General features: G+C 33.7%; 1 protein-coding gene across 4 annotated transcripts in view; it reads left to right on the top strand.

Annotated features, from left to right (window-relative positions):
• The window catches only part of Kif27 (kinesin family member 27), a 79,925-nt gene extending 56,941 nt beyond the window's left edge, over positions 1-22,984 (top strand). For 3 of the 4 annotated variants that reach the window (XM_076843512.1, XM_076843513.1, XM_076843511.1), the window contains 5 exons: positions 3,944-4,159; positions 11,656-11,862; positions 13,629-13,827; positions 16,039-16,203; positions 22,273-22,984. In XM_076843512.1, coding sequence (XP_076699627.1) covers positions 3,944-4,159; positions 11,656-11,862; positions 13,629-13,827; positions 16,039-16,203; positions 22,273-22,757 — 1,272 coding nt within the window. In that variant the 3' untranslated portion in view covers positions 22,758-22,984. The remainder of the gene's footprint in view (positions 1-3,943; positions 4,160-11,655; positions 11,863-13,628; positions 13,828-16,038; positions 16,204-22,272) is intronic. The other variant, XM_076843514.1, reaches the window with a different exon arrangement.
• Positions 22,985-24,660: the final 1,676 nt, after the last annotated feature.

The raw sequence follows: 24,660 nt of genomic DNA, 5'->3' as shown, positions 1-24,660 counted from the left end.
TCATCATCTGCTGAATGTATAAACAATCTATGATCTATTCATACAATGGATTATTATTTGACAACTTACAGTAATTAATCAGTGATGCCAGCTACAACATGAATGAACCTTAAAAACACACTGTGAGAACCCTAAAGAAAGAAATCAAAGAAGACCTTGGATAGTCAGAATTAATATTATCAAAATGACCATACTACCAAAAGCACTATACAGATTTAATGCAATTCCAATCAACATCCCAATGACATTTCTCATAGAAATAGAAAAAGCAATCATGAAATTCGTCTGGAAAAATAAGAGACCCAGAATAGCTAAAGCAGTCCTTAATAGGAAGAGTGAAGTAGTTGGCATCATTATACCAGACCTTAAATTATACTACAGAGCAATAGTAACAAAAATAGCATGATAATGGCGCCAAAATAGACTGGTAGATCAATGGTACAGAATAGAGGACACAGAGACTAACCCACAAAATTACAATGATCTTTTATTAGACAACGGTACCAAGAATATACATTAGAGAAAAGATAGCCTCTTCAACAAATGGTGCTGGGAAAACTGGAAATCCATATGCAACAAAATGAGATTAAACCCATCTCTCTCACCATGCACAAAACTCAAAAAGGATCAAGGACTTAGGAACACAATCAGCGACCCTGTGTCTAATAGAAGAAAATGTAGGCCCTAATCTCTATCATTTGGCGCAAGAATTAAAATCAAGAATCAATAAATGGGATGAACGCAAACTAAAAAGTTTCTTCTCAGCAGAAGAAACAATCTGTGAGATGAATAGAGAGCCTACATCTTGGGAGCAAATCTTTTACCCCTCACACATCAGATAGAGCACTAATCCCTAGGGTATATAAAGAACTTAAAAAGCTAAGCACTAAAAAACCAAATAACCCAATAAATAAATGGGCCAACGACCTAAACCTCTCAGAAGATGATATACAGTCAATCAACAAATATATGAAAAAATGTTCATCATTGCTAGCAATTGCTAATCAAAACTACTCTAAAATTTCATCTCACTCCAGTCAGAATACCAGCTATTATGAATACAAACAACAATAAGTGTTGGTGAGGATGTGGGGAAAAGATACATTCATACACTGCTGGTGGGACTGCAAATTGGTGAAGCCAATATGGAAAGCAATATGGAGATTTCTTGGAAAATTGGGAATGGAACCACATTTGACCCAGCTATCCCTCTTCTGGGTCTATACCCAAAGGACTTAAAAACAGAATACTACAGGGACATAGCCACATCAATGTTAATAGCAGCACAAGTCACAATAGTTAAACTGTGGAACCAACCTAGGTGCCCTTCATCAGATGAATGGATTAAAAAAATGTGGCATATATACACAATGAAATATTACTCAGCAATAAAAGAGAATAAAATCATGGCATTTGCAGATAAGTGGATGGAGTTAGGGAAGATAATGCTAAGTGAAGTTAACCAATCCCAAAAAGCCAAATGCTGAATGTTTTCTCTGATATAAGAAGGCTGATTCATAGTGGGGTAAGGGAGGAGGAGCATGGGAGGAATAGATGAGCTCTAGTTAGGATAGAGGGATGGGAGGGGAAGGGAGGGGGTATGGAGTTAGAAATGATGGTGGAATGTGATGGAGATCATCCAAAGTACATGTATAAAGTCACAAATTGGTGTGAATATATGTTGTATACAACAAGAAATATGAAAAATTGTGCTGTATTTTTGTAATAAGAATTGTAATGCATTCCACTGTCTTATAAAAAAATTAATTAAAAAAACACACTATGAGTGAAATACACCTGTCATAATAGACCACCATTATATAATATCATTTATATCAATTATCCAGTATAGGTAATTCCATAGAGATAGAAAGTAGAATAGTGCTGGGGCTGGGGATGTGGCTCAAGCAGTAGCACACTTGCCTGGCACGTGCAGGGCGCTGGGTTCATCCTCAGCACCACATAAAAATATGTTGTGTTGTGTCCACCAAAAACTAAAAAATAAATATTAAAAAATTCTCTCTCTCTCTTTAAAAAAAAAAAAAAAAGTAGAGTAGTGGTTGCCTAGGTTGGTAAGGGACTAGGGAGGAAATGGAATAACTGCTAATGGGTATGGAGTTTGTTTTCGAGGGATGATGAAAATTTTTTAAAATTGATTATGGTTGCAAAACTGCATTGACTAAAACCAATTTATACACATTAAATTGATGGAATAGTATGGCATGTGAATTATATCTCATTAAAGCTGATATTCAGAAGAAAGCTGTAAAGAAAGTAGAGGAGTACCAGAGAACAAGAATTAAAAAATAAAAAAAAAAAGTCTGTTAGATGCAAAGCAGATAGATGAGTGGTTACTGTCTTAGTAGAACAAAAGACTGGAGTACATAGAGAGAGGAGCACAAATGAGGGTCAAGCCTTTAGCTTTAGCTTTTTAAAAAATATCAACTGTATTGGAATGTAATTCACATATAACATCAAATGAATGGGCTGAGATTTTCACAAGGCTGAAGTGAGGCATAGGCTAGAAACAGTATAGTGAAGGAACATATTCTTTTTTGCCCTGGGAAAATATGGTTTATTTTCTGAAGATTGAACCAGGCCTAGCAAAGGGTCAGGATCAATTAGAATACTCAAAACAGGGAACAAATGCAAGTCTACATATGAATTCTTGAGACATGCATTTCCTGACCCTCACTGGAATGCTGGTAGTATACTTCCCAGTGGGAGATCAGGAGGATAAAGGCCCCAGACAAATTGTTTCTGGACAAAAGGGGTCTGAAAAGATTTCCTGATAAGTTCGATCAAATGAAGAGTGTAGAGAGGAATTTTATACTTTTATTGAAGAAGAATTAGTTGTAAGGTACAAAAAATTATATCAAATGGAAGTATGATCATTTTAATATTAGTTCAGCTGTGAACTAACAGCCATGAGGTCATAATCAAGTTAATGATAGTCACAAAGTCATAAAAGGTAATCAAATATTGATTTAACTCAGAACTGTAATATAACTTACATTGGGAAAATGGAGGTGGAGAAGTAAAGAAGAGGAGGTGTAAGAGTACTAAATCCCATAATATACAGACAGTAGGCAATATCTAAAATTGATGTTATTTAGAAATATGGACATAAACATAAAAAATTGTTGAAGGAGGCTGTTTCTGGGGAGTGGGCCACAGGTAAAAGGTTGGGACAAAGGACTACTTTTTCAAAATGATAAATTTTTTCATAGTATATACATGTGTATATTATAAACCATATGGCAGCAGTATGTGTGTGTTTACATATGTATCTATAGCTGTATATATATATATATATATATATATATATATATATATATATATATATATATAAAAATTACCATGATAAAAATATTTCACAAGTTATCTTGAATTAATCTATAATAAACATCTCCATAAATCTGACCAGATTTCTCCATATTTTCTGATCAGAATAAAATAAGAATAAAAGCAAATTGTACGTTACCCATACATCAAATCTCAACCTCTAGGAAATTGTAGCAATTCTACAATATAAGAAGCTAAGAAAGGGCTGGGGTTGTGGCTCAGCAGTAGAGCGCTCACCTAGCATGTGTAAGGCCCTGGGTTCGATCCTCAGCACCATATAAAAATAAATAAACAAAATAAAGGTATTGTGTCCAACTAAAAAATAAATATTAAAAAAAAAAGAAACAAAGAATAAAGTTCAATTAAGAAAATAATAAAAAAGGAAAAACACTAGCCAAGGTATTCTTGGTAGTAAATTCATTTTTTTTTTAAGGCATTCAATTTAAGATTGACCCTCCAAAAGAAATCCATGGGAGAAAATAATAATGTGAAAGCTAAAAATGCGTTCATTAAGTAATTTCTCTGTTTTTCCTACTTTATAAGTAGTGTGAATTTCTGATAACTGTTTTTGTGATATCTGGGGGTTGTGTCTTTTTAGGCCTTAAACACAGATAGTTTGAAAATATCAAGTCGCTTGAATTTGTTGGACCAAGAGTTGTGTGAAAAGAGTATTCAACTCCAGAGCAGCTCAGCTGAGGAGAAAATAAGGATTTCAGAACAAGTTCAAGCCCTCCAGAAAGAAAAGGATCAGCTCCAGAGTCGAAGAAACATTGTGGATGAAAAAGTTAAAAATGGTAGAGTGCTATCACCCGACGTAAGTCAGTATTCTTTGGAACTGGAAGTGCTGTATGATGATGAATGACTTGGGTGATTTCCTTGTTCTCTTATCATAAAAATGATAAATCTGGTAAACATTGCTTTCTTGAGACTTTGTCAGCTTTAATGAGTTCATCTGGCATCTGTTTGGCACCATAAATCATGCTTGACTAGAGACAGATGTTCTTATATAGTGTTCCATGAATGTGTCCCTTCCTGCCATTGCCAGGCATTAGGAAATTAATATTGTCCTTGAGTGTGACCTTTTCAGCTGGGGTTTTTCATCTGAAATCACAGAACAAAGAATATGATTTGAGGGACTCTTTTCTCAGTTGTTCCAAGAAGGGCACCTGCCTTCTCTCTATGAATGTAAATGATAGTAGGACCTTAAGGGTTAATTCTTACAGATATGTTAATAATGAATCCCACTATTAGGGAAGTAATTAATCCAAATATATATATATATTTGGAATATATATATATATATATATATATATATATATATATAAATAAAATTATAATGCATCAATAAAAAATTTTAAAAATAAAAAGAAATAAAAACAAAGGTTAATTTTTTTCCATGGAAGCTTGGTTGAGAAAGGACTGATGTTTGAGAGCATATTCTACGCTATGTCTGAACAAATAGAGAAATTCAAATCCTAGTAAAATATCTTTTGTTGTAGTTTTTATTTAGGAGAACATATGACTCCTCTCACCTCCATTTTTAAGAACTATATAAAGATGATTCATTCATTGGCTATCAAATTGTCAAAGACTATGTATTTTATTATCTTTTTTTTCATAGTATGGTGAGAATTGAACCCTATCACTTGATTACATCCCCAGTTCTTTTTTTATTTTTTATTTTGAGACAGGGTCTCACTAAGGCTGGCTTCAAACTTGTGACTTGAAAATATCAAGTCTTGCCTCAGTCTCTCAAATAGCTAGGATTATAGGTATGTGTCACCACATCCAGCCAGACTAACATCTTTTTAAAAATTTTTATTTCAGTTGATATGATCCCTGTACCTTACTTTATTGGACAGAGGTGAATTTTTGAGCCTGATTTTCACTGCAGTTGTGTGTGTGTGTGTGTGTGTGTGTGTGTGTGTGTGTATATATATATATATATATATATATATATATATATAGATGGACACAATATCTTTATTATTATTTATTTATTTTTATGTGGTGCTGAGGATCGAACCCAGAGCTCCACAAGTGCAAGGCAAGCGCTTTACCACTGAGCTACAACTTCAGCCCTGCAATTGTTTTTTTTTTTTGTTTTTTTTTTTTTTTTGAATTTATGGCTGTTTTATTATAGCTGAAAACTTCATTTCCTCAACTCTCATTTACAATAAAAATTCTAAAATCTAAGGCCACTAAGACAACATCATTGATTCTACAAAATCAACTTAGGAAGGAAGATGAACCGCAGGACGCATCCCTTAGTATTATTTGAAGATCCTGGGAAGGCATCTGCCGCAGATATTGTTAGGACTCAGCAGTCTTCTTTTAGAAAGGCAGCCCCTTAGGTTACTGGAATCCATCATAGGACGGAAAATTCAGCCTCCCTAACCCACCTTGCCTTCTGCAAATCAGAGTAGCTCTTAGCTAATGATTGACAGGTAGGAGTATAAATGCCTCTGCTACCTCACCACTTAACAGGACCAACTCTAAGTCCAGAGCTCTTCTGGGAGAAGGAGGTAGTTCCCCTCTGCAGGACTTTGCCCAAGCTCACATACTTGCTTGGCCTCCTTTCCTTCTCTGTCCTAATCTCCCGCTCCTCTACAAGTCTTTTCCTGGAAACAGTTCCTAACAATTCACTATACTAGGATTTTTTTTTTTTTTTTTTTAATTAATTTTTATTGTAGGTTGTTCAAAACATTACATAGTTCTTGATATATCATATTTCACACTTTGATTCAAGTGGGATATGAACTCCCATTTTTTTAGTTGTAGATGACATGATGACTTTTTTATTTATTTATTTTTATGTGATGCTGAGGATCAAAACCAGTGCCTCACGTATGCTAGGTGAACACTCTACCACTGAGCCACAACACCAATCATCTGCAATTACTTATTATTTATGTCCTGTCATCATCAAAGCAAGAGAAAATTATATTAAGTTGCTGGAAATTACATGCTTTGTTTTTGGTTTTTTTTTTTAAGAACTTGTTTTAATAATAGCATCATGTAGTATTCCTAGAACACCTTTTTTTTTTTAGAGAGAGAAAGAGAATTTTTTTAATATTTCAGTTTTCAGCGGACACAACATCTTTGTTTTGTATGTGGTGCTGAGGATCGAACCCAGGCGAGCGCGTTACCGCTTGAGCCACATCCCCAGCTCCAATTACATGCTTTGTTGACTTTTGTCATGTTTTAGATTGGAGGCAAGAAAGAAGGAAGTAAGGGGACTAGTGAAAAAGAAACAGGAGAAAGGGCAGCATGAAATTAGTCTATTGTTCACTGAATTGATGCAAGTAATTAAAACTAACTTGATTGGAGGAATATTATCTACTTCTACTGCCCTGTTTTATAACTTACCTTAGGTAGCTATGCAGAGGCTCACAGAACCTAGCTGTCCTAAGCAGTTAAATTGGAGCCCTACATTTGAAAGTGTGAGAGCAAAGTATGCAGCAAAACATTAAGTATTTAAGGAATTTTGCTGATCCACGACTGCTAGTGGGCCCATGAAGGAAATAAGTAGAAAGTATCATGCTTCCCTTGTGAAATTCATAAAGAGAAATATAAGAAAAATTCTCCAGAGGTAGAAATCTAAGAAATGTTAAAACTCCAAAGAACGTTAAAAAAGCATGTAGTTAATAATAATAATGTAGTTAAGCTATCCTCATTACATTATTTATGCAAAGCAGTGCAGTGATGGTTTGTGAGAAGATGGAGTAAGGCAGTCTTGGTGGATTTTGAGCTGGATTATAAAAAAACATGACATGGGCTGGGGCTAGAGCTCGGTGGTAGAGCACTTGCCTAGCACATGTGAGGCACTGGGTTTGATCCTCAGTACCTGGTAAAAATAAATAAACAAACTAAGGTATTGTGTCCACCTACAACTTAAAAAACAAACAAAAAAAACCATGACATGTTCTATGAGATATAAGACAGAAGTCCAGTTTAGACAGAACATTGTTAAATAAGACACAGTGATGAGAATAAGCAAATTATGTTTGGAGAAGAGTAAAGGTCCCTTATCAAGAAACATTGAGGTTTCTATTTCATGTGATGTTCTGAAACAAATCTATTTATGGATCTGTGGTGAAAATATAGCACCAAACATAATACCTGATTAGCAGCTATTCTGGATTAGTTTGAGGGAGTGATGAGCCTCCCACAATTGTTAGGGTTCCATTTAGTCTTGAGAACTCCTGTATACTTTTCCTTTGCATGGTTGTTCTCCTTAGTTTAGCTCTGAAGTTGGCTCTGCTCTTACCACTATTTGAAAATCAAGATTAATATTCTCAAATAGATTTGCCAGTAGGAGATGACTAGAAACATGAGATTTTTAAATTAACACAAGACCAGTAAAATCTAGGTGGAATGATTTGCTATCTTGATGTCTTTAAACTTACTTAAAATTATTTTCTCTTTCCACAATAAATTAAAATCTTTTTTCTAATTGTATTACTTTACTAATAGATCACTGTATTAATAGAGGATTACCTAACAATTTACTAAGGACAGATCACGTCCTTTTTTTTTTTTTAATGAAATTCAGAAATTAAAATTTTAAAAAAAGAATATTTGAACTCTAGTTTTGTTTTATTTGATGCATATTTATTTTTCTCATATTCTTATTTACAAATGAATAAATAAATATTATATTTATTCTACATGAATCCACTGTGCAATTATCAAATCAGTATAATTAGCATTTACATCTCAAATATTATAGTATCTCTTCCTCTAGTTATTTTTAAATGGATAATAAATTATTGTAGGCTAAGTATCATACTGTGATCTAAGTAAACTTACAACTGATTCCCATATCTAACTGTATTTTGGTATCTGTTAGTCAACTCTCCTACTTACCCTTCCTAGCATACAGTGACAGGTACAGTATGATCTATTTCTGTATGATCAGTTTTTAGTTTCCACAAATGAATGTTAATGTTCAATATTTTTCTTTCTGTGCTTTGCGTATTTAATAGTCATCTGGTTCCATCCATGTTGCTGCAGATGGCAGGATAAACTCCAATTTTCTTTCTTTATGGTAGCAAGGATTGAACTCAGGAGCACTTAACCACTGAACCCCAGCCCCGAGCCCTTTTTAAAAAATATTTGATTTAGAGAGAGGGTCTTGCTAAGTTGTTAGAGCTGGCTTTGAACTTGAGATCCTCCTGCCTCAGCCCTTGAGTTGCTGGGATTACAGGCAGGCACCATCACGCCTGGCAACTCCAGTTTTCTCTCTCTCTCTTTCTTTTTTTTGGGGGGGGGAGGGGGTTGAAGGACATTCTTTTTATTATTTATTTATTTATTTGAAACTCCAGTTTTCTAATAGTACAGAGCTATTTGTTGCCTACTAAGTAAGTGGGATCCAGGAAGAAAATATAAGAATTATATTATGTTTATTTCATCTTTTAAACATTCAATTTCATGTTTTATGCTTAGAACATTTGTTAATTTATAGAGAAAGATACATATATCAGTGCTTACTCAAAAGTTTTTGTTAGCTTTTTGTTTTATTTTCTGCTGATAGGGATGTGTAATCCAGAATGTTTGCAGACCACTGTTTTAGGTCCTTGTTGCTTGTCTCTGACCTAGCAGCAACAGCATCACATGGGGGAGCCTCTTTGAAGTACAGATCCTCAGGCCACACCCAAATCTGCTGAATCAGAGTTTGAACTGTAACAGAGTTCTTAGTTGTTCATTAAAGTTTGAAAAGCAATGTACTTTGTAAAGCACAGTTAACTTTTTAGTAATTTGTGGTTTGTGTTGTGGTAAATTTTTCATCCCAGAAGAGTTTCCCATGGTCATTTATCTTGTCAACCAACCTACATCTTTGCTAAATTAGAGAAAACCACCACTTATAAGCTGTGGGCTCAGTAGAGTGGGCTATCCTCACATCTCTCTGAAGTCATACTACTTTATATTAGCTCTGCATTTTCTTAACTTAGTTCCAAAACCAGAAACTAAATTTATACTAAATTGTCCACAGCTATGTATACAGGCAAACTCTTAACATTTGGTAAAATATAATCACAGTATAAATTTAAAAGTCCAATATATTCTTTGGATAATTCACTCTTAGAATTGAACTATGTTTTATGCCTAGAACATTCGTTTAATTTATAGAGAAAGATACATATTTCAGTGCTTACTCAAAAGTTTCATTATTTGGGCTGGGGCTATAGCTCAGTGGTAGAGTGCCTGCCTAGCAAGCATGAGGCACTGGGTTCGATCCTCAGCACCACATAAAAATAAACAAATAAAATAAAGGCATTCTGTCCATCTACAACTACAAAGAAAAAAAATTTAAAAGTTTCAGTATTTACATTTTTTTTTCATCTTAAAAAGGTGAATATTATTTGTTCCTTTTGGAGCAATTATGAAATCATTGAATTCCTGATGGTTAGTGATTACAAAGATAAAGAGAATATTGAAAATATTTTTCCAGAAGAGTTTATAAAATGGGCTTTTAAAAATAAGTATTATCCAACCTCCCACTAGACTATGTTATTACATACCTGTTTCTTGAATTTCCTAAAATGAGGTTCCAGAAGTCACTCTATCCTTTGGTAGACCGGAAATATTCATATTATTTTCCTTTGTCATGCTGAGGGGTAGAGTAGGAAAAAACAGCCAAAGACATATGAAAATATAATTTTTCCTCTCCATTAACTCATTCAGTAGACACTTCCAGAATTTAAACTATGTGGTAGGTACTATGCTCACAGTAAGGATACAAGTATAGGACAATCTGCCATCTGGAATTTAGTTTATAGAATTTGACCTCTACAACAAGTATAGGAATAAAGGAAAATATCCAGGTCTCACAAATCTCAAATAATTTCTTATCAGAAATTTTTATTCCCTCCACTTCCAATAACATGTATTTGGATAGTTCAAAGAACTGGGTAATTTTCAGACAGGGAGTCATTGTTTTGTTTTATTATTTTTTTCCTGCAAAGGAAATTTTCTCTGATACGTGAAAAAATATCATACACTTCTACCATTTTTTTTTTTTTCAGGGAGGAGGAGTACGAGGGATTGAACTCAGGAATACTTGGCCACTGAGCCACATCCCCAACCCTATTTTGTATTTTATTTAAAGACTGGGTCTCATTGAGATGCTTAGCACCTTGCTTTTGCTGAGGTTATCTTTGAACTCTTAATCTTCCTGTCTCAGCCTCCAGAGCCGCTGGGATTATAGGTGTACACTGGCTGCTCTCACTATTTTTAATGCCTGTATTTTTCATAGGCATCTTATGAAATGTTTCATGTCCTTAAATCTTTAGTACCTTTGTTAAGCCATACTATTATTTTCCCTCCAGAGCCTTTCCTTTGATATCCTAATTCTTTTTTAGAACTAGGAATTGAACTCGGGGCCCTGCCCATGCTAGGCAAGTACTCTACAACTGAGCTAATCCCCAATTATTCCTAGTTCTTAATAATTTATTCTAAATTTATTTCTTATTTCTCTCCTAGCAGTATATTATTTTAAAAGATCATTAGAGGGACAACAAGGTTCTCTAGATCTCATTAGTGACAATATATATAAATTGCAACTGTAGGAATGGTGGAGGAAGATGACAGAACTGCTAATTCTGTGGACTAAGGCCTTCCAGTTTATTCCTTTGATTAGGTGATTTGCATTTGTTGTATGACCTTGGAATGTTACAGTACTCACCCTAAACAATTCCATTTTATTATACAAGATTTACTGTAAAGACTCAATGATTATATGTTTTATATACATGAACACACACATACACAGTATCGTATGGCATAACAAAACTCAAAACATTCTTATTATTATGGGGGAGGGGTACTGGGTATTGAACTCAGGGGCACTTGAACATTGAGCCACATCCCCAACACTATTTTGTATTTTATTTAGAGACAGGGTCTCACTGAGTTGCTTAGCACCTCACTTTTGCTGAGGCTGGCTTTGAACTCGTGATCCTCCTGTCTCAGCCTCCTGAGCCACTGGGATACAGGTTGTGCTACCATAATCCACTCAAACATTATTTTATTAAAATATAGTAAAACGGCTGGGGTTGTGGCTCAGTGGTAGAGCGCTCACCTAGCATGTGCAAGTCCCTGGGTTCGATCCTCAGCACCACATAAAAATAAATAAATAATGGTATTGTGTCCAACTACAACTAAAAAATAAACATTTTTTAAAAAAATATAGTAAAAGAGTAGTAATGTCCATTAAACTCAAATTGCATAGTAAGATCTGAGTATATGACAAAGTCCAGGTTTTAGTATTTCATTTTAAATGAGTGATTTCTGTTGTATTATATCTAGGAAGAACATGTTCTTTTCCAGCTTGAAGAAGGGATTGAAGCTTTGGAAGCTGCAATCGAATACAAGAATGAAAGTATCCAGAGTCGCCAGAATTTGCTTAGAGCATCACTCCAAAATCTTTCTCATAGTGAAGCAAATGTTTTGGAAAAATTAACTTGCCTGAATCCTGTTGAAATTAGAGCTATTCTTTTCAGATATTTCAATAAGGTATTGTTTTGAAAGAACAGTATTTATCTTATCAATAGGGGTCAAGATGTTCCCCATATTTATGTTGAATTTTTAAAGAAACAGAAAGACTGAAAGATTTGATGGTGTAATTACATACTTAAGCATGTTTTCTCTTTATACTACTGAATGTTGTCATCTGAAACTTTGTGATTATCCAAATTTGTAAGCCTACCTTTGTGAGGTGCTTATAGTTGTAGGGCCTTTCAATAGAAGGCCTCTTTGATAGTTTTAAAAACCAAACTTCCTTATTATTTTTTGGTTCCAGATTTGGATGTTGCTATGCAGCATTCCTGAAAAATAAAGGTCTCTCCGAAATTTAGTTCCTTCAATGCTATAGGGCAAGGTAAACCTGTACTTTCTTGAATAATGTGTGAGTTGAAATGGAGATGAAGTGATGCATCAGTGGCAAAGACAATAATAGATTTTATTAACTTGAATGTGCTTAAATCAATTAAAATATTTTATATGAATTGGACAGTTTAGTGATCCAGAGGTGTTTCATAGCATTCAGAACCATCACATCATTTCTCTAATATCTTTTTCACTTAAGATATATATTACAGGGGTAGGGATATAGCTCAGTGGTAGAGCACTTGCCTAGCATGCACAAGGTCCTGGGTTTAAATCTCCAGAGATGCAAATAAATAAATACATACATACATACATACATAGTATGGCAGGTTAGACAACTCTTGTCTCTGAAAAGTCTGTTCAGTTTATGGGAATATCAGATAGTTGGTGAACACAAAACATTGAAATTTTTAAAAGTTATAATTGTATGAAATAAAAATGAAAATGTTATATACAATCTCTTTGTGGATAATCAGTCAGTAGTAAACTATTGTTACTGATGAGAGTGCATTCTATTTTTGCGTGTTTGGAGGGCAGAAAATAATGGAGGACTGTCCTAGGCTACCCTTGAAGCAAGAGTTCTTACCCCAAGATACTCTAGCCAAGATCAGTGGATTTTCTGATCCTTTGTAGAAATAGTATTGTTCTAGTGAGGAGGTCATTAAATTATCGACAAGTTCTATGATACTAACGTTGTGTCTGAAGTATTTTTACTTCATATCAAAAAAGAACCCAACAGATGAAATACAAGCTTGAAACTGAACCTCTTTGTTTAAAAATTCTGCCACTTATTCATAACATCCATTTTGGGGTTAAAGTAGGGAATTAAAAAGTTTTGAAGGGGTTATTATTAGAAAGACATAATAAAATGAAAGTATTACCAATTCAGAATTTCAACACATTTAAAAGACTGTTAGATTACTTTTTAAAAATTTTTTAGTTGTCAATGGACTTTCATTTTTTCTTTTTTAAATTTTTCTGTGGTGCTGAGAATTGAACCCAGTGCCTCACACATGTTAGGCAAGTGTTGTACCACTGTGCTATGACCCCAGCCCAACTATTAGATTATTTTGTGGATATGTTATAAAGTAGTTGCCTAGGGACCCAGTATGTTTCAGGAAGCATTTACACTGTGGAGATTAAAGAAGCTCATCTTTTTTTTTTTTTTAACATTGTTTTTTAGTTGTTGATGGACCTTTATTTTATTTATTTATATGTGGTGCTGAGAATTGAACCCAGTACCCACACATGCCAAGCAAGTGCGCTACCACTGAGACACAGCCCCAGCCCCAAAGAAACTCATCTTTATGAAACCCAAGAAAAGTAGATTAACCTATTGTGTTAGGCTATCTAAAACACACTTAAAAAGTTAAAAAAAAAAATGTCTTTGGTAGGTGGTTAATTTGCGAGAAGCTGAACGAAAACAACAGTTACAGAATGAAGAAATTAAAATGAAGGTTCTGGAACGGGATAATATGGTTCGTGAGTTGGAATCTGCATTGGAACATCTGAAATTGCAATGTGACCGGAGACTGACACTCCAGCAAAAGGAACATGAGCAAAAGGTGCAACTGCTATTACGTCATTTCAAAGGTAACTATTCTTTTTGTCAGTTGTATAAAGGTGATGGGGAAATATTTAAGAAGGAAAATGGGACAGAACTTATTTCTTAATAGTTCAATGTATAAGCAGTTACTACTTGCACAAATTTTTGTCTTTTACCTGTTTTGGTACTATGTTTCGGGATAGCTGAAGTTGATACGAGGTTATTCATGCTTGAAATGCCATCCCTTCTGCTTGCCCCATTAGGGCACACCACAGTCCTGTTTGTTGTTGGTTTAGTTTTTATGTTGAAATGTGGAGATTTTGTCTGGCTTTTAAATGTAGAGTTAAAATTTTTTTTTATCTCCTAGGAATATAGTACTATAATACTTTAATTATTTTACTTTCACAAAATTAAAGTGATAGGTTTTGTCACATTCTTAGTTATATTTCTTGTAATTTTCAGTTGATTGTAAAATTTTATGCATTAAGGTTATGTATCCTAGGTCAAAACTAGACTACTATTGATAGGCACAGTTATCAATGAGTATCTGTTCAACTGTCATCTCTGATGCAAAAAGAAAGCTATCATAGCCAGGCACAATGGTACACACCTGTAATCTCAGCGACTCCTGAGGGGGTGAGGCAGGAGATCACAAGGTCAAGACCAGCCTTAGCAACTTAACAAGGCCTTAAGCAACTTAATGAGACCCAATCTCCAAGTAAAAAACAAAAAGATTTGGGAATGTGGCTCAGTGGTAAAGCACTCTGGGTTCAGTTCCCAGTATAAAAAAGAAGAAAAAGGAAGAAAGAAAAAAGCTGTCACAAAAAGTGGACTTCACATTACCTGGTATATGGCCAGCTGCCATGGCAACAAAATCACTGCTAGGTGATAATGTTACTGTTCTTGAGTCTCATGAATCCACAGCTGAAAATGGGTCAAAAGGGATCTGGAAGAAGTAACCTGAGGAAGAAGAAAATTGGAGACCATTTGAATTTAAGTGTTGAGGCAGCTTACCTTGAAATTAATTCTATAATTGTTAATTAGCAACCAATTGACTAATGACAGGATTTCCTTGGCAGGATCCCAACATCATTATTGCATTCAAACATGCTCTCTTTACCTTAATATAGTTCTGTTGTCTCTAAAAGTGATGTGTGCAGAGAATTTTAAAGTGACAAGGATTATACATCAAAAGTTCATGCCATAGTCAAATAAAGACATTTTAAAAATCATTCATTTCTATAACTACAAGTTTTTCATTACAAAGTTGAAACTAAAAATGTTAACAATTTGTGAATTTTCTAATTTCAGCTGGATTAGATATAAATTAATACTTCATGGAGATTTTTTTTTTCTTTTTCTTTTTTGCAGTGCTGGGGATCAAACCCAGGGCCTCATGCATGCTAGGCAAGTGCTGTACCATTTAGCTACATCCCCAGCCCTACTTTCTGTGGATTCTGATTTATGATATCATTAAGCAATTGTTATAACAAGATAAACTATACAAGCATACTTAAATAAAATTTTAGGAAACAGCTGATAATAACAAAAACAAATAGTAGGACCACTTTATAAATATGTCTCCTGAGTAGATCCAAAAGTATGTATCTTCTGAAAGTCAGTATACTAGATATTACTGTTCTAGAACAGTGTTAGACATTCACAAATAGTAATTAGAGGCTTTAAGTTATATTTTGGCATAAACTAGAACTTATGCTGGCTATTTACCTTCTTTTCCTGTGGTGTTTTCTTATGTGATTTTATCTTTAGTCCCTTTTAACGTTTTTTTTTTGTGTGTGTGTGTTGGGGGGATGGTGGGGGGGTGGGGGTTTTTTTTGTTTTGTTTTGTTTTTTGCTCTTGAGGCCAAAAAAAAAGTTTCTTAGGGCTTCTTAAGGCCTGATATAAACTTTAAGATATTAATGCAGCTTGTGGACAGATTTCCAAAAATGAACTTTTTATAGGAAACACCTACTTCTTCTGTTCTAGGGCTAAGTCTTGTTAATATGAACTGCAAAAAAAATGCAAACTTATAAACATGTAGTTATAGAGGTTGTTGAGGGTAGGGTGGAGAAAATGATTAAGGGCTCAGTCTTTTTAAAAAATGTTATGGGCAGAAGAATCCAAATTGTAACTGAAAACAAATCTGAAGTAAACTAATAGATATGTGACCCTTTAAAGATAGTTTGGGGCTAAGTTCAAATATAATTTTGAATCATTTATTTAAAACCAAGTGTAACTATAAATTTTTGCTTTGTAGAACAAGATGGAGAAAGCATTATAGAAACTTTTAAAACATATGAAGATAAAATCCAGCAATTGGAAAAAGATCTTTATTTCTATAAGAAAACCAGCAGGGATCTTAAGAAGAAACTTAAAGAACTGACGCGGGAAGCATTTCAATGGCAACTAGCATTGTCAGAACGTAAGACGAGTTACTTGTCATGCTAACACTGTTTTTCTAGCATTTGGTGAGATCATGCACTGGGTTATTTAGGATGAGACATTTAACTTCTCTTTGTCTCTGTGGACAAAACTAGTTTTTTCACCATGTATAAGACAGAACCCCACGAGAAGTGAAAGAATGAATGAAAGAACACATACGTATATGTAAAGGAGATAGTCATTTTTAAAATTTATTTTTTTCCACCTGTCAAAGATTTATTCATCATGGAGAACATTTAGAACATTTAGATCACGTTTGAAAATTAAAGTATGATGTGGCTGAATGAAGTAATATTTCAAAGGGTCATATTAACTCCAAATAAAGGTTGCTACAGATAATCTTGTGGAGTATAAATGCTGGAGTTAATTCTTTAATGGATTGATGAATCTCTGAAATACAGTTATCAGCTGCAGGGTAAATGGTGTCTATATAACTACTCATTTTACTTCAAGAACTGTTTGTATATTGCCACTACAAACTCCTTATTTTTCTTAACAGTTGAGGAGTGCAACTATCTACAATATTTTTTAAAATGTAAAATACAAAGTCCTGGATTTTACATTAAAAAAAGATTTTTTTTTTTTTTTTTTTTTTTTTTTTTTTTTGCAGTGCTGGGGATTCAACACAGGGCCTGTAAACTAAACTATAAACTATAAAATAATACCCATTAAAACTGTGGAAAGCAATTTTTTTTTTTTTTGTACCTAGAATTGAACCCAGAGGTGCTTAACCATTGAGCCATATCCCAGTCCTTTTTTATATATAATTTAGACACAGAGTCTCACCGAGTTGCTTAGGGGCTCACTAAGTTGCTGAGGCTGCTTTGAACTCATCATCCTTCTGCCTCAGCTTCCTGAGCCACTTGGATTACAGACATGCACCACCTTAATTGTTTATTGATTGTCATGTGCCATTATTTATAGTCCTTAACTCACTTAATCCTTAAAGTAACCCTGTAATTTAAGATAGCTGTCATTTTCCTGTTTTATGGTAAAATTAAGCCTTCCATTATCATAAAAAAATATGTACAATGGATAATACAAAAAGTAAAGTTAAAAGTGTGTGTATTTTAAGATAAATCAAGGCTTTTTATATCCTGGCCTTTTTGGAAATTAAAAAAATTAATAAAACCCATTGTTGAGATAAAGATATTTCTTTGCATAGTTATATATAGATAAGTAGAATTAGCATCTTCATAAATGAAATTATCAAACATGACAAAAATATTCTGTAAAAAGAAATGCTATGAAGGTAATATATTGCTATGATTAAAATATACCCTCAAGTCAGCAAAATAAAGAGGTGTCAATATTTCTAAAATAACAGTCTATATTTTATAAAAGAAATATTCTGCTTTGGAGCATATTCTAACAATTTAAGAAAGGTTTATGAAAAGTTGGCTTTAAAACCTTTTAGGAAGGGGCTGGGGTTGTGGCTCAGTGGTAGAGTGCTCACCTAGCACGTGCAAGTCCCTGGATTCAATCCTCAGCATCACATAAAAATAAATAAATAAAATAAAGATATTGTGTTCCAACTACAATTAAAAAATTTTTTTTAAAAAATAAAACCTTTTAGGAAGAGGAGAGAAAAGGGAATTACTGGGGAATTAATTGGAACAAATTATGTTGTAGGCATACATGAATAGGTCACAATGAGCCCCTATATATAATTATAATGATCTAATTTCAGTAATAGACCTAATTTGTACCTTTAAATGAAATTGCTTAAATATGGGCACAGAAGATGGGTTCAGTGAAAAAAATATATGCAATGAAAAATATATGCTGGGCTGGGGTTGTGGCTCAGCGGTAGAGTGCTCACCTAGCATGTATGAGGCTCTGGGTTCTATCCTCAGCACCACATAAAAATAAATTAAAAAATAAAGGTATTGTGTCCAACTACGACTAAAAAGTAAAATCATGAGTTCAAAGCCAGCCTCAGCAAAAGCAAGGCACTAAGCAACTCAGTAAGACCCTGTCTATAAATACAAAATAGGGTTGGGATGTGGCTCAGTGGCTGAGTGCCCCTGAGTTCGATCCCTGGTACCAAAAAGAAAAAAAAAAAAAAAAAGAGAAAGAGAGACAGAGACAGAGATACAGAGAGATATGATACAAACATACAAATCCTTCTAAGGAGACTAAACTTTCTGATTCTCAATGTTAGTACAGAGGTGCTTATTTATACAACTCATTACTTAAAAACAATGCCTGAAATATGTAACTAAAACTTTTACTTGAAATATTACTTGCAAAAAATTAAAAAGTGCCAGGTGCACATGCCTCTAATCCCAGGTTCCTAGAAGACTGAGATAGGAATATTATAAATTCCAGGCCAGTCTGGGCAACGTAGCAAGACTTTGTCTCAAAATAACATTGTTAAAAAGGGTTGGAGATATAGCTCAGAAGGAGAACACTCCTGGCTTCATTCTCCAGTACTGAAAAAAATTTTTTTAAATAAAAAGTAAACAGATATTAAATAAGAAAGAAAAAGCAATTAACATAAAACTATTTTAGCCTTTTAAAAAACACACTCTGTAGCTAAGTGTGGTAGCTTATCATGTACAAGGTGCTTATCATGTACATGACCCTTATCATGTACAATCCCCATCACTTAAACAAAAGAATCTCACCCACTTTCAATTTTTTAAAAATATATTTTATTAGTTGTAGATGGACACAATATGTTTATATTATTTGTTTATTTTTATGTGGTACTGAGGATCGAACTCAGTGCCTCACACATGCTAGGCAAATGTTTTATCACTGAGCCACAGACCCATCCCCCACTTTCAATTTTGAGATAACTGAAATTAGACTTCTGGTTGGTAAATGGCCCATGTTTATACTCCTGAATCTACTAGACATTTTTTCTGAAGAATGACAGAGTGGTATGGTAGTACAGAGATTTCAGAAACCTTGATTCTCATTCTGGTTTTTTTTTTTTTTTTTTTGTAGTTATAGATGGACAGAATGCCTTTATTTTATCTGTTTATTTTTATGTGGTACTGAGGATTGAACTTAGTGCTTTATGCATGCTAGGCAAGTACTCTGCGGGCTGAGCTACAGTCCTCATTCTGTCTTTTAAGGAAACAATAAAAAGCTAAAATAAAGTTGAATAATCTTGGGGAGGTGCAAAATGCAACACACACCTATCTGACCAACTTGCCCAAGAAGTCTAGTCTTGATAATAATGTTGAACATATTATTTCACTAATTTGCCATTCTACCTAAAAACATTTTAAATACTGTTTTTGGCTATAACATGTTATTATACAACATTGTCATTATAAAAATTTTTGAAAATGCAGAAAACAAATCATCCATAAATCTACCTACATTTTAGCATAATTATTTTCTTATTTTCATCATGTTTTAAAAATAGTTTCAGTGATGTTAAGGATAGAACTTATGTTAGGATTATCCTATTTTATAACATTAAATGAAGTCTATTTGAATTATAACATATAGTAATTGAAATATATCAAATTCTGAGTTCCCTGAAATGTCTTCTTTTTATTTTTTTTGAGACATGCTCTTGCTATATTGCCTAACCTGGCCTTAAACTTACGGGCTTAAGTAATTCCCCTGGGCTCAAGCAATCCGATTGCCTCAGCCTGCAGAATAACTGGGACTACAGGCATAAACCACTGCACCCCACTTTTAGGTCACTGGTTTTAATAGTAGTCTCTGTTGTCTGTCTATGAGACTTATATTTATCTTCTTTTAATTTTTTTCCAAATAGAAAAATTAATTTTAAGTAAAATATCTTGGTCAATTGTTGGTCATAGTTATGATGTTAATATGTTTTTTAACATACTTTGAGGATAAAATTTTATATGACCACTCAATATTTCCACTTCCACTTAAGTATTTAAATACCATTCTTGTACCAATTTAAAGCACTATCAAACTATATATAAGATAAGGAATCCTGGGCTGGGGTTGTAGCTCGATGGTAGAGTACTTGCCTAGCATTTGTGAGGCACTGGGTTTGATTCTCAGCCCACACATACATACATACATACATACATACATAAATAAATAAATAAATGTCTATCAACAACTAAAAAAATATTTTAAAAGACCTTGTTTGTTTGTTTTTGGCAATGCTGGGAATCAAATCTTGAGCCTCAAGCATACTAGGCAAGTGCTCTACCATTGAGCTATACCCCCAGCCCTTGAATCTTAACTTCTTCTACTAGTTGTGTGAACTTGGGCAAATTAATCTCTCCCTAGTTTTGCTTCTTCATTTTTAAATGGGAAACTTAAACTTGCAAGTGGGAAACTTCCTATCATAAAGAATCCAAGTGAACCTGAGAGTGAGCCTCGGCAGTGGGTCCATTTCTGCTCTTTCACATAAAATCTTTACAAGTAAAATGACACTCTGAGTTGGGCAGCAGAATTTTTTTAAAGCTTCTTGGTAACCCTAATGTGCAATAGTTAGAGTTTGGGGCCACTATCTATGATCAACTTGTTATCTGCTCTAGTTCCATTTGAGGATCTATGTCATTTATTAGTTCAGGTTTTTTGTTTTTGAGGGACTTAAAAACCTGAAAAATCAATGTTTTAAACCAAGGTTACAAGCTAGAATGCCTATAGGAACCAGGAAGCCAAAGAGAATTAGAGGACTTTACAGTTGTCATCTATATGAGTAGGGGCAATTTTTCAGCTACTGTTGTTATGCAGAAATTCTTAGGTCTTCTAATTTTTGTAGAAAAGTTGAAAATCTATATTTTATATGAAACTCTAATTTTAAAATTTTGTGTCAAGAATTATTAACATTAAAGACCAAATAAAATGTATTTGGGGGTCAGATTTGAATTGGGGTCTGTCACTATGCAACTTTGTCTTCAAAGAACTAAAAGTATATTAAGTATGTATTGTCATATGTTGAAGTTTGCATTCATCATATTAGATTTAGTACCTATATGTATTTCTCTTAAGCAAGTTTTGTCTTTGATGATAGATGTTATGATTTGACGATTTCTAAGCTTTGATCTCTTCACTTCTTTTTTAAAATTTGTTTTAATGACAGTATGATACATGGCACTATAATACATTATATATAAGTGGAGTATAATTTCTAATTTTTCTGGTTGTACATAATGCAGAATCCCACTGGTCGTATAGTCATATATGTACATAGGGTAATAATGTCTTATTCATTCTACTGTCCTTCCTACCCCAACTTACTCCCTTCCCTTCCTTCACTCCCCTCTACCTAAAGTAACTCTGTTTTTCCCTAGGCCCCCCCACCCTACACACACACCCTTATTGTGAGTTAGCATCTGCATATCAGAGAAAAAAAACTTAGCCTTTGTTTTTTGGGGATTGGCTTATTTCACTTACTATGATATTCTTTCTTTCTTTCTTTCTTTTTTTCTTCTTCTTTCTTTCTTTCTTTCTTTCTTTTCTTTTTTTTTCAGTTGTTGATGGACCTTTATTGCATTTATTTATGTCAAACCCATTGCCTTGCACATGGTAGGCAAGCACTATTGTGAGTTGAGCTGCTATAAACATTGATTTTAAGTCCTTTGGGTATAAACCAAGGAATAGGATAGCTGGGTCTTTTCACTTACTTCTAATCACTCATTCCAGTGGTTGTTCCTTACTGAGAGGGTATACTGTCATCTTCATTTCCATGGTGGAAGTTATGGCACACACCCCTGAGAACATTTGGATATCAGAATCTTTCTTTCATGCTGGGAGAACCAACCAAAGACCAGCTTTTTATACATTTAATGCCAAGTCCCTGAAGTATGCCTCCAGTTACAGAGGCTGGATTTGAAATTTTCACTTGGCTGGATTTGAAATTTTCTAGCAACAAGCTAAGTAGAGGGCAGGCATGGAAACACAAATAGAGAGATTCCAAGTTTTCCAGGGAATAAGTGGAATAATTAATACGCACACATTGTGTGTCTAAAAGAAACATTAAACAAACAACAATCATAGTGAGTAATATTAATGTAGTTATGTTAGGATATTATGATTAAAATACCTGATTTGAAGGAAATGATCTCTGAATTTTTGGTTTTGGGATTATTTTTAGATCATGATGCTGGAGATGGAGTCCTGAACCCTGAAGAGGCAGGTGTGATTTCAGAAGAATTAAAATGGGCATCCAGAACTGAAAGTATGAAATTAAGTGCAAGAGAAAGAGAAGTAAACAGTTCTTCAAGCAGTTTAAGAACACAACCAAGTTCCCAAAAACTTTGGGAAGATGCCCCAGAGTCACCTTCTATTTTTAGCTCTTTAGCACCGTCTAGTGGACAACTGTTAAGCAATGAGGATAAAACAGAAACAGATGAATATCAGTTTACAAAATCTCACAGTCGATCATCATCCCAAATTCAGCCAGTGGGAAATGTGGAACAGCTTCATGGTATCACACCTGTAAAATTGTGTCGTAAAGAATTACGTCAGATTTCTGCCTTGGAACTATCATTACGACGTTCCAGTCTTGGAGTTGGGGTTGGATCAATGACTGCTGATTCCATTGAAGTGCCTAGGAAACCTAGTGACTTAAAAACTTAGTCATTTAACGATAGACATTTTAATATAGTAGATATGTAAAAAGATTCCTTTCTCTAACTTGTTAAAAGTAAAGCTCAAGCTCATTAGTTCCTCTCCAGATAAAGGAAGAATGGGAGGATTGTATATTTTGGGGAGTTTTAATTTACATTTCCACAATAATTAAATAAACACATTTTACAATACTTGATAACACTTAAATATTCCCACTTACAAATATACTTAAATTTTTTTCAGGCATATTTTATTTATTTTTTATTTTCCAGGTATATTGGAAGAACAAAACTAATAATAGACTAAATTATCCTTCAAATGTATGCTATTATATAATATAAAAGTGTATTATAAACATGTTATGATACAATAATCCTTAATATATTAATATAAAAATATATTGCTGTTTTTAAAAGATCCAGATAAATATTTCTTGTGTTAGAGAGGGAGTTACCTGCTGCATATGTTTTGGCACAGATGAAGTTTTTTTGCCAAAAATATAGTCTGTAGGCTAAGACAACCTGCCAGGTTTATGGACTAAAGTTGATTTTAGTGTCAGAGCCCACAGAAGTTAAGTGATCAGTCTTGATTTTTTAAAAACAATCTCTGTTCTTTTTGAATTGTTGTCTGTTTATAGTGTTATATTATTGGTTTGCTAATATAATTAAATGTAAATTTTCATCTTTCTCCTGCCATGTGCATTTGACATGTCTTTTGTTTATGCTACCAAAATTGGGAGAAAAGATAGTTACATGGAAGAGAGAAACAATGATAGAAGAACACAAAAACATTTATTTCAGCACTTTCAGGAAAAGAACATTGATTGTGACATATCTAGTCACATGGAGGCTGTTTTGGAAAGCCTGAAATGTAGTCAAAGGATCGTTAGCTAATTATCTGACGGGATTCAGTCTGAGACTTTTCTCTACAACCTACTTCATCAAGAGTTTCAAACAGGCAGACCAAACAACGTTGGGACTATAAATTTGTAAATGAAATTTTTGCTGCATTTTCTGTTTCAGCCTTTTTGTTCATCATGTTTAGAATTAAGAACTGAACAATTTATCCAACCAGTCTTTTTCACCATATTTTTTTTCATAATAGGCAATATTCCATTCTGATGACCTGCAGTATTATTTTGTTTCTATTCCAAACTTTTACTTGTAATCCAAATTTGAGTTTCTTAGTTTAATTAATATTTGGGGACAGCAGTAGCACCACCCTGACTCAACAGATGCCTACCCAATGAGAGTTATCCACTTCTTGTTGAATTCATTTTTTCTTATCTGATGCTGTTACAGACTTTTTTTTGTATTTTACCCTGTGTTGTCCTGACCATCTCTCCCAAGACCCAAACTGTCACTCTGTGCCCACTTAAGGCTTTCTTCCTTTATCTAGTTGCTAGCTCTAGGGACTGGAGTTTTTTGTCCAATTTGCTAAATACCTGTTCCTCAGGAAAAGAAAGACAACAAACTTCTAAATAAGTGAATAGTTTATCTCTTAAGCAAGGTACTAAAATTCATTTAAATTATGGGTTAAGTAGATTTCTGTGGACTTATCTGAAAACTGAACAGTTTATAACATTGGCCCAGTGAAAAACTATTCAAGTTTCAAACAATTAATTTACAAACTAACTTGGAAATTTTATTTTTACCAGAGACTATTTGAAGTCTCATAATCTGGTTTTCAGCTAGTCTTCCTTTTGTTTGTATGATATATATAATTATATATATATATATATATATATATATATATATTCAGTCTTATGGCAAAAGGCCAGTGCCTTCAACAAAGCATAGCAATTATATGTTTATTAGTATATATATTAATGAAAGTTCTAATTATAAATTTCTTATAAGATTAATGTGCAATGCCTTAATTATAAATAATTCATCCTATAAGAATGTATTTT

This window comes from Callospermophilus lateralis, chromosome 2, assembly GCF_048772815.1.
Source record: "Callospermophilus lateralis isolate mCalLat2 chromosome 2, mCalLat2.hap1, whole genome shotgun sequence".
Classification (NCBI taxonomy): domain Eukaryota; kingdom Metazoa; phylum Chordata; class Mammalia; order Rodentia; family Sciuridae; genus Callospermophilus; species Callospermophilus lateralis.
The sequence above is the reverse complement of the archived record's forward strand: the minus strand, read 5'-3'. Positions and strand labels throughout refer to the sequence as shown.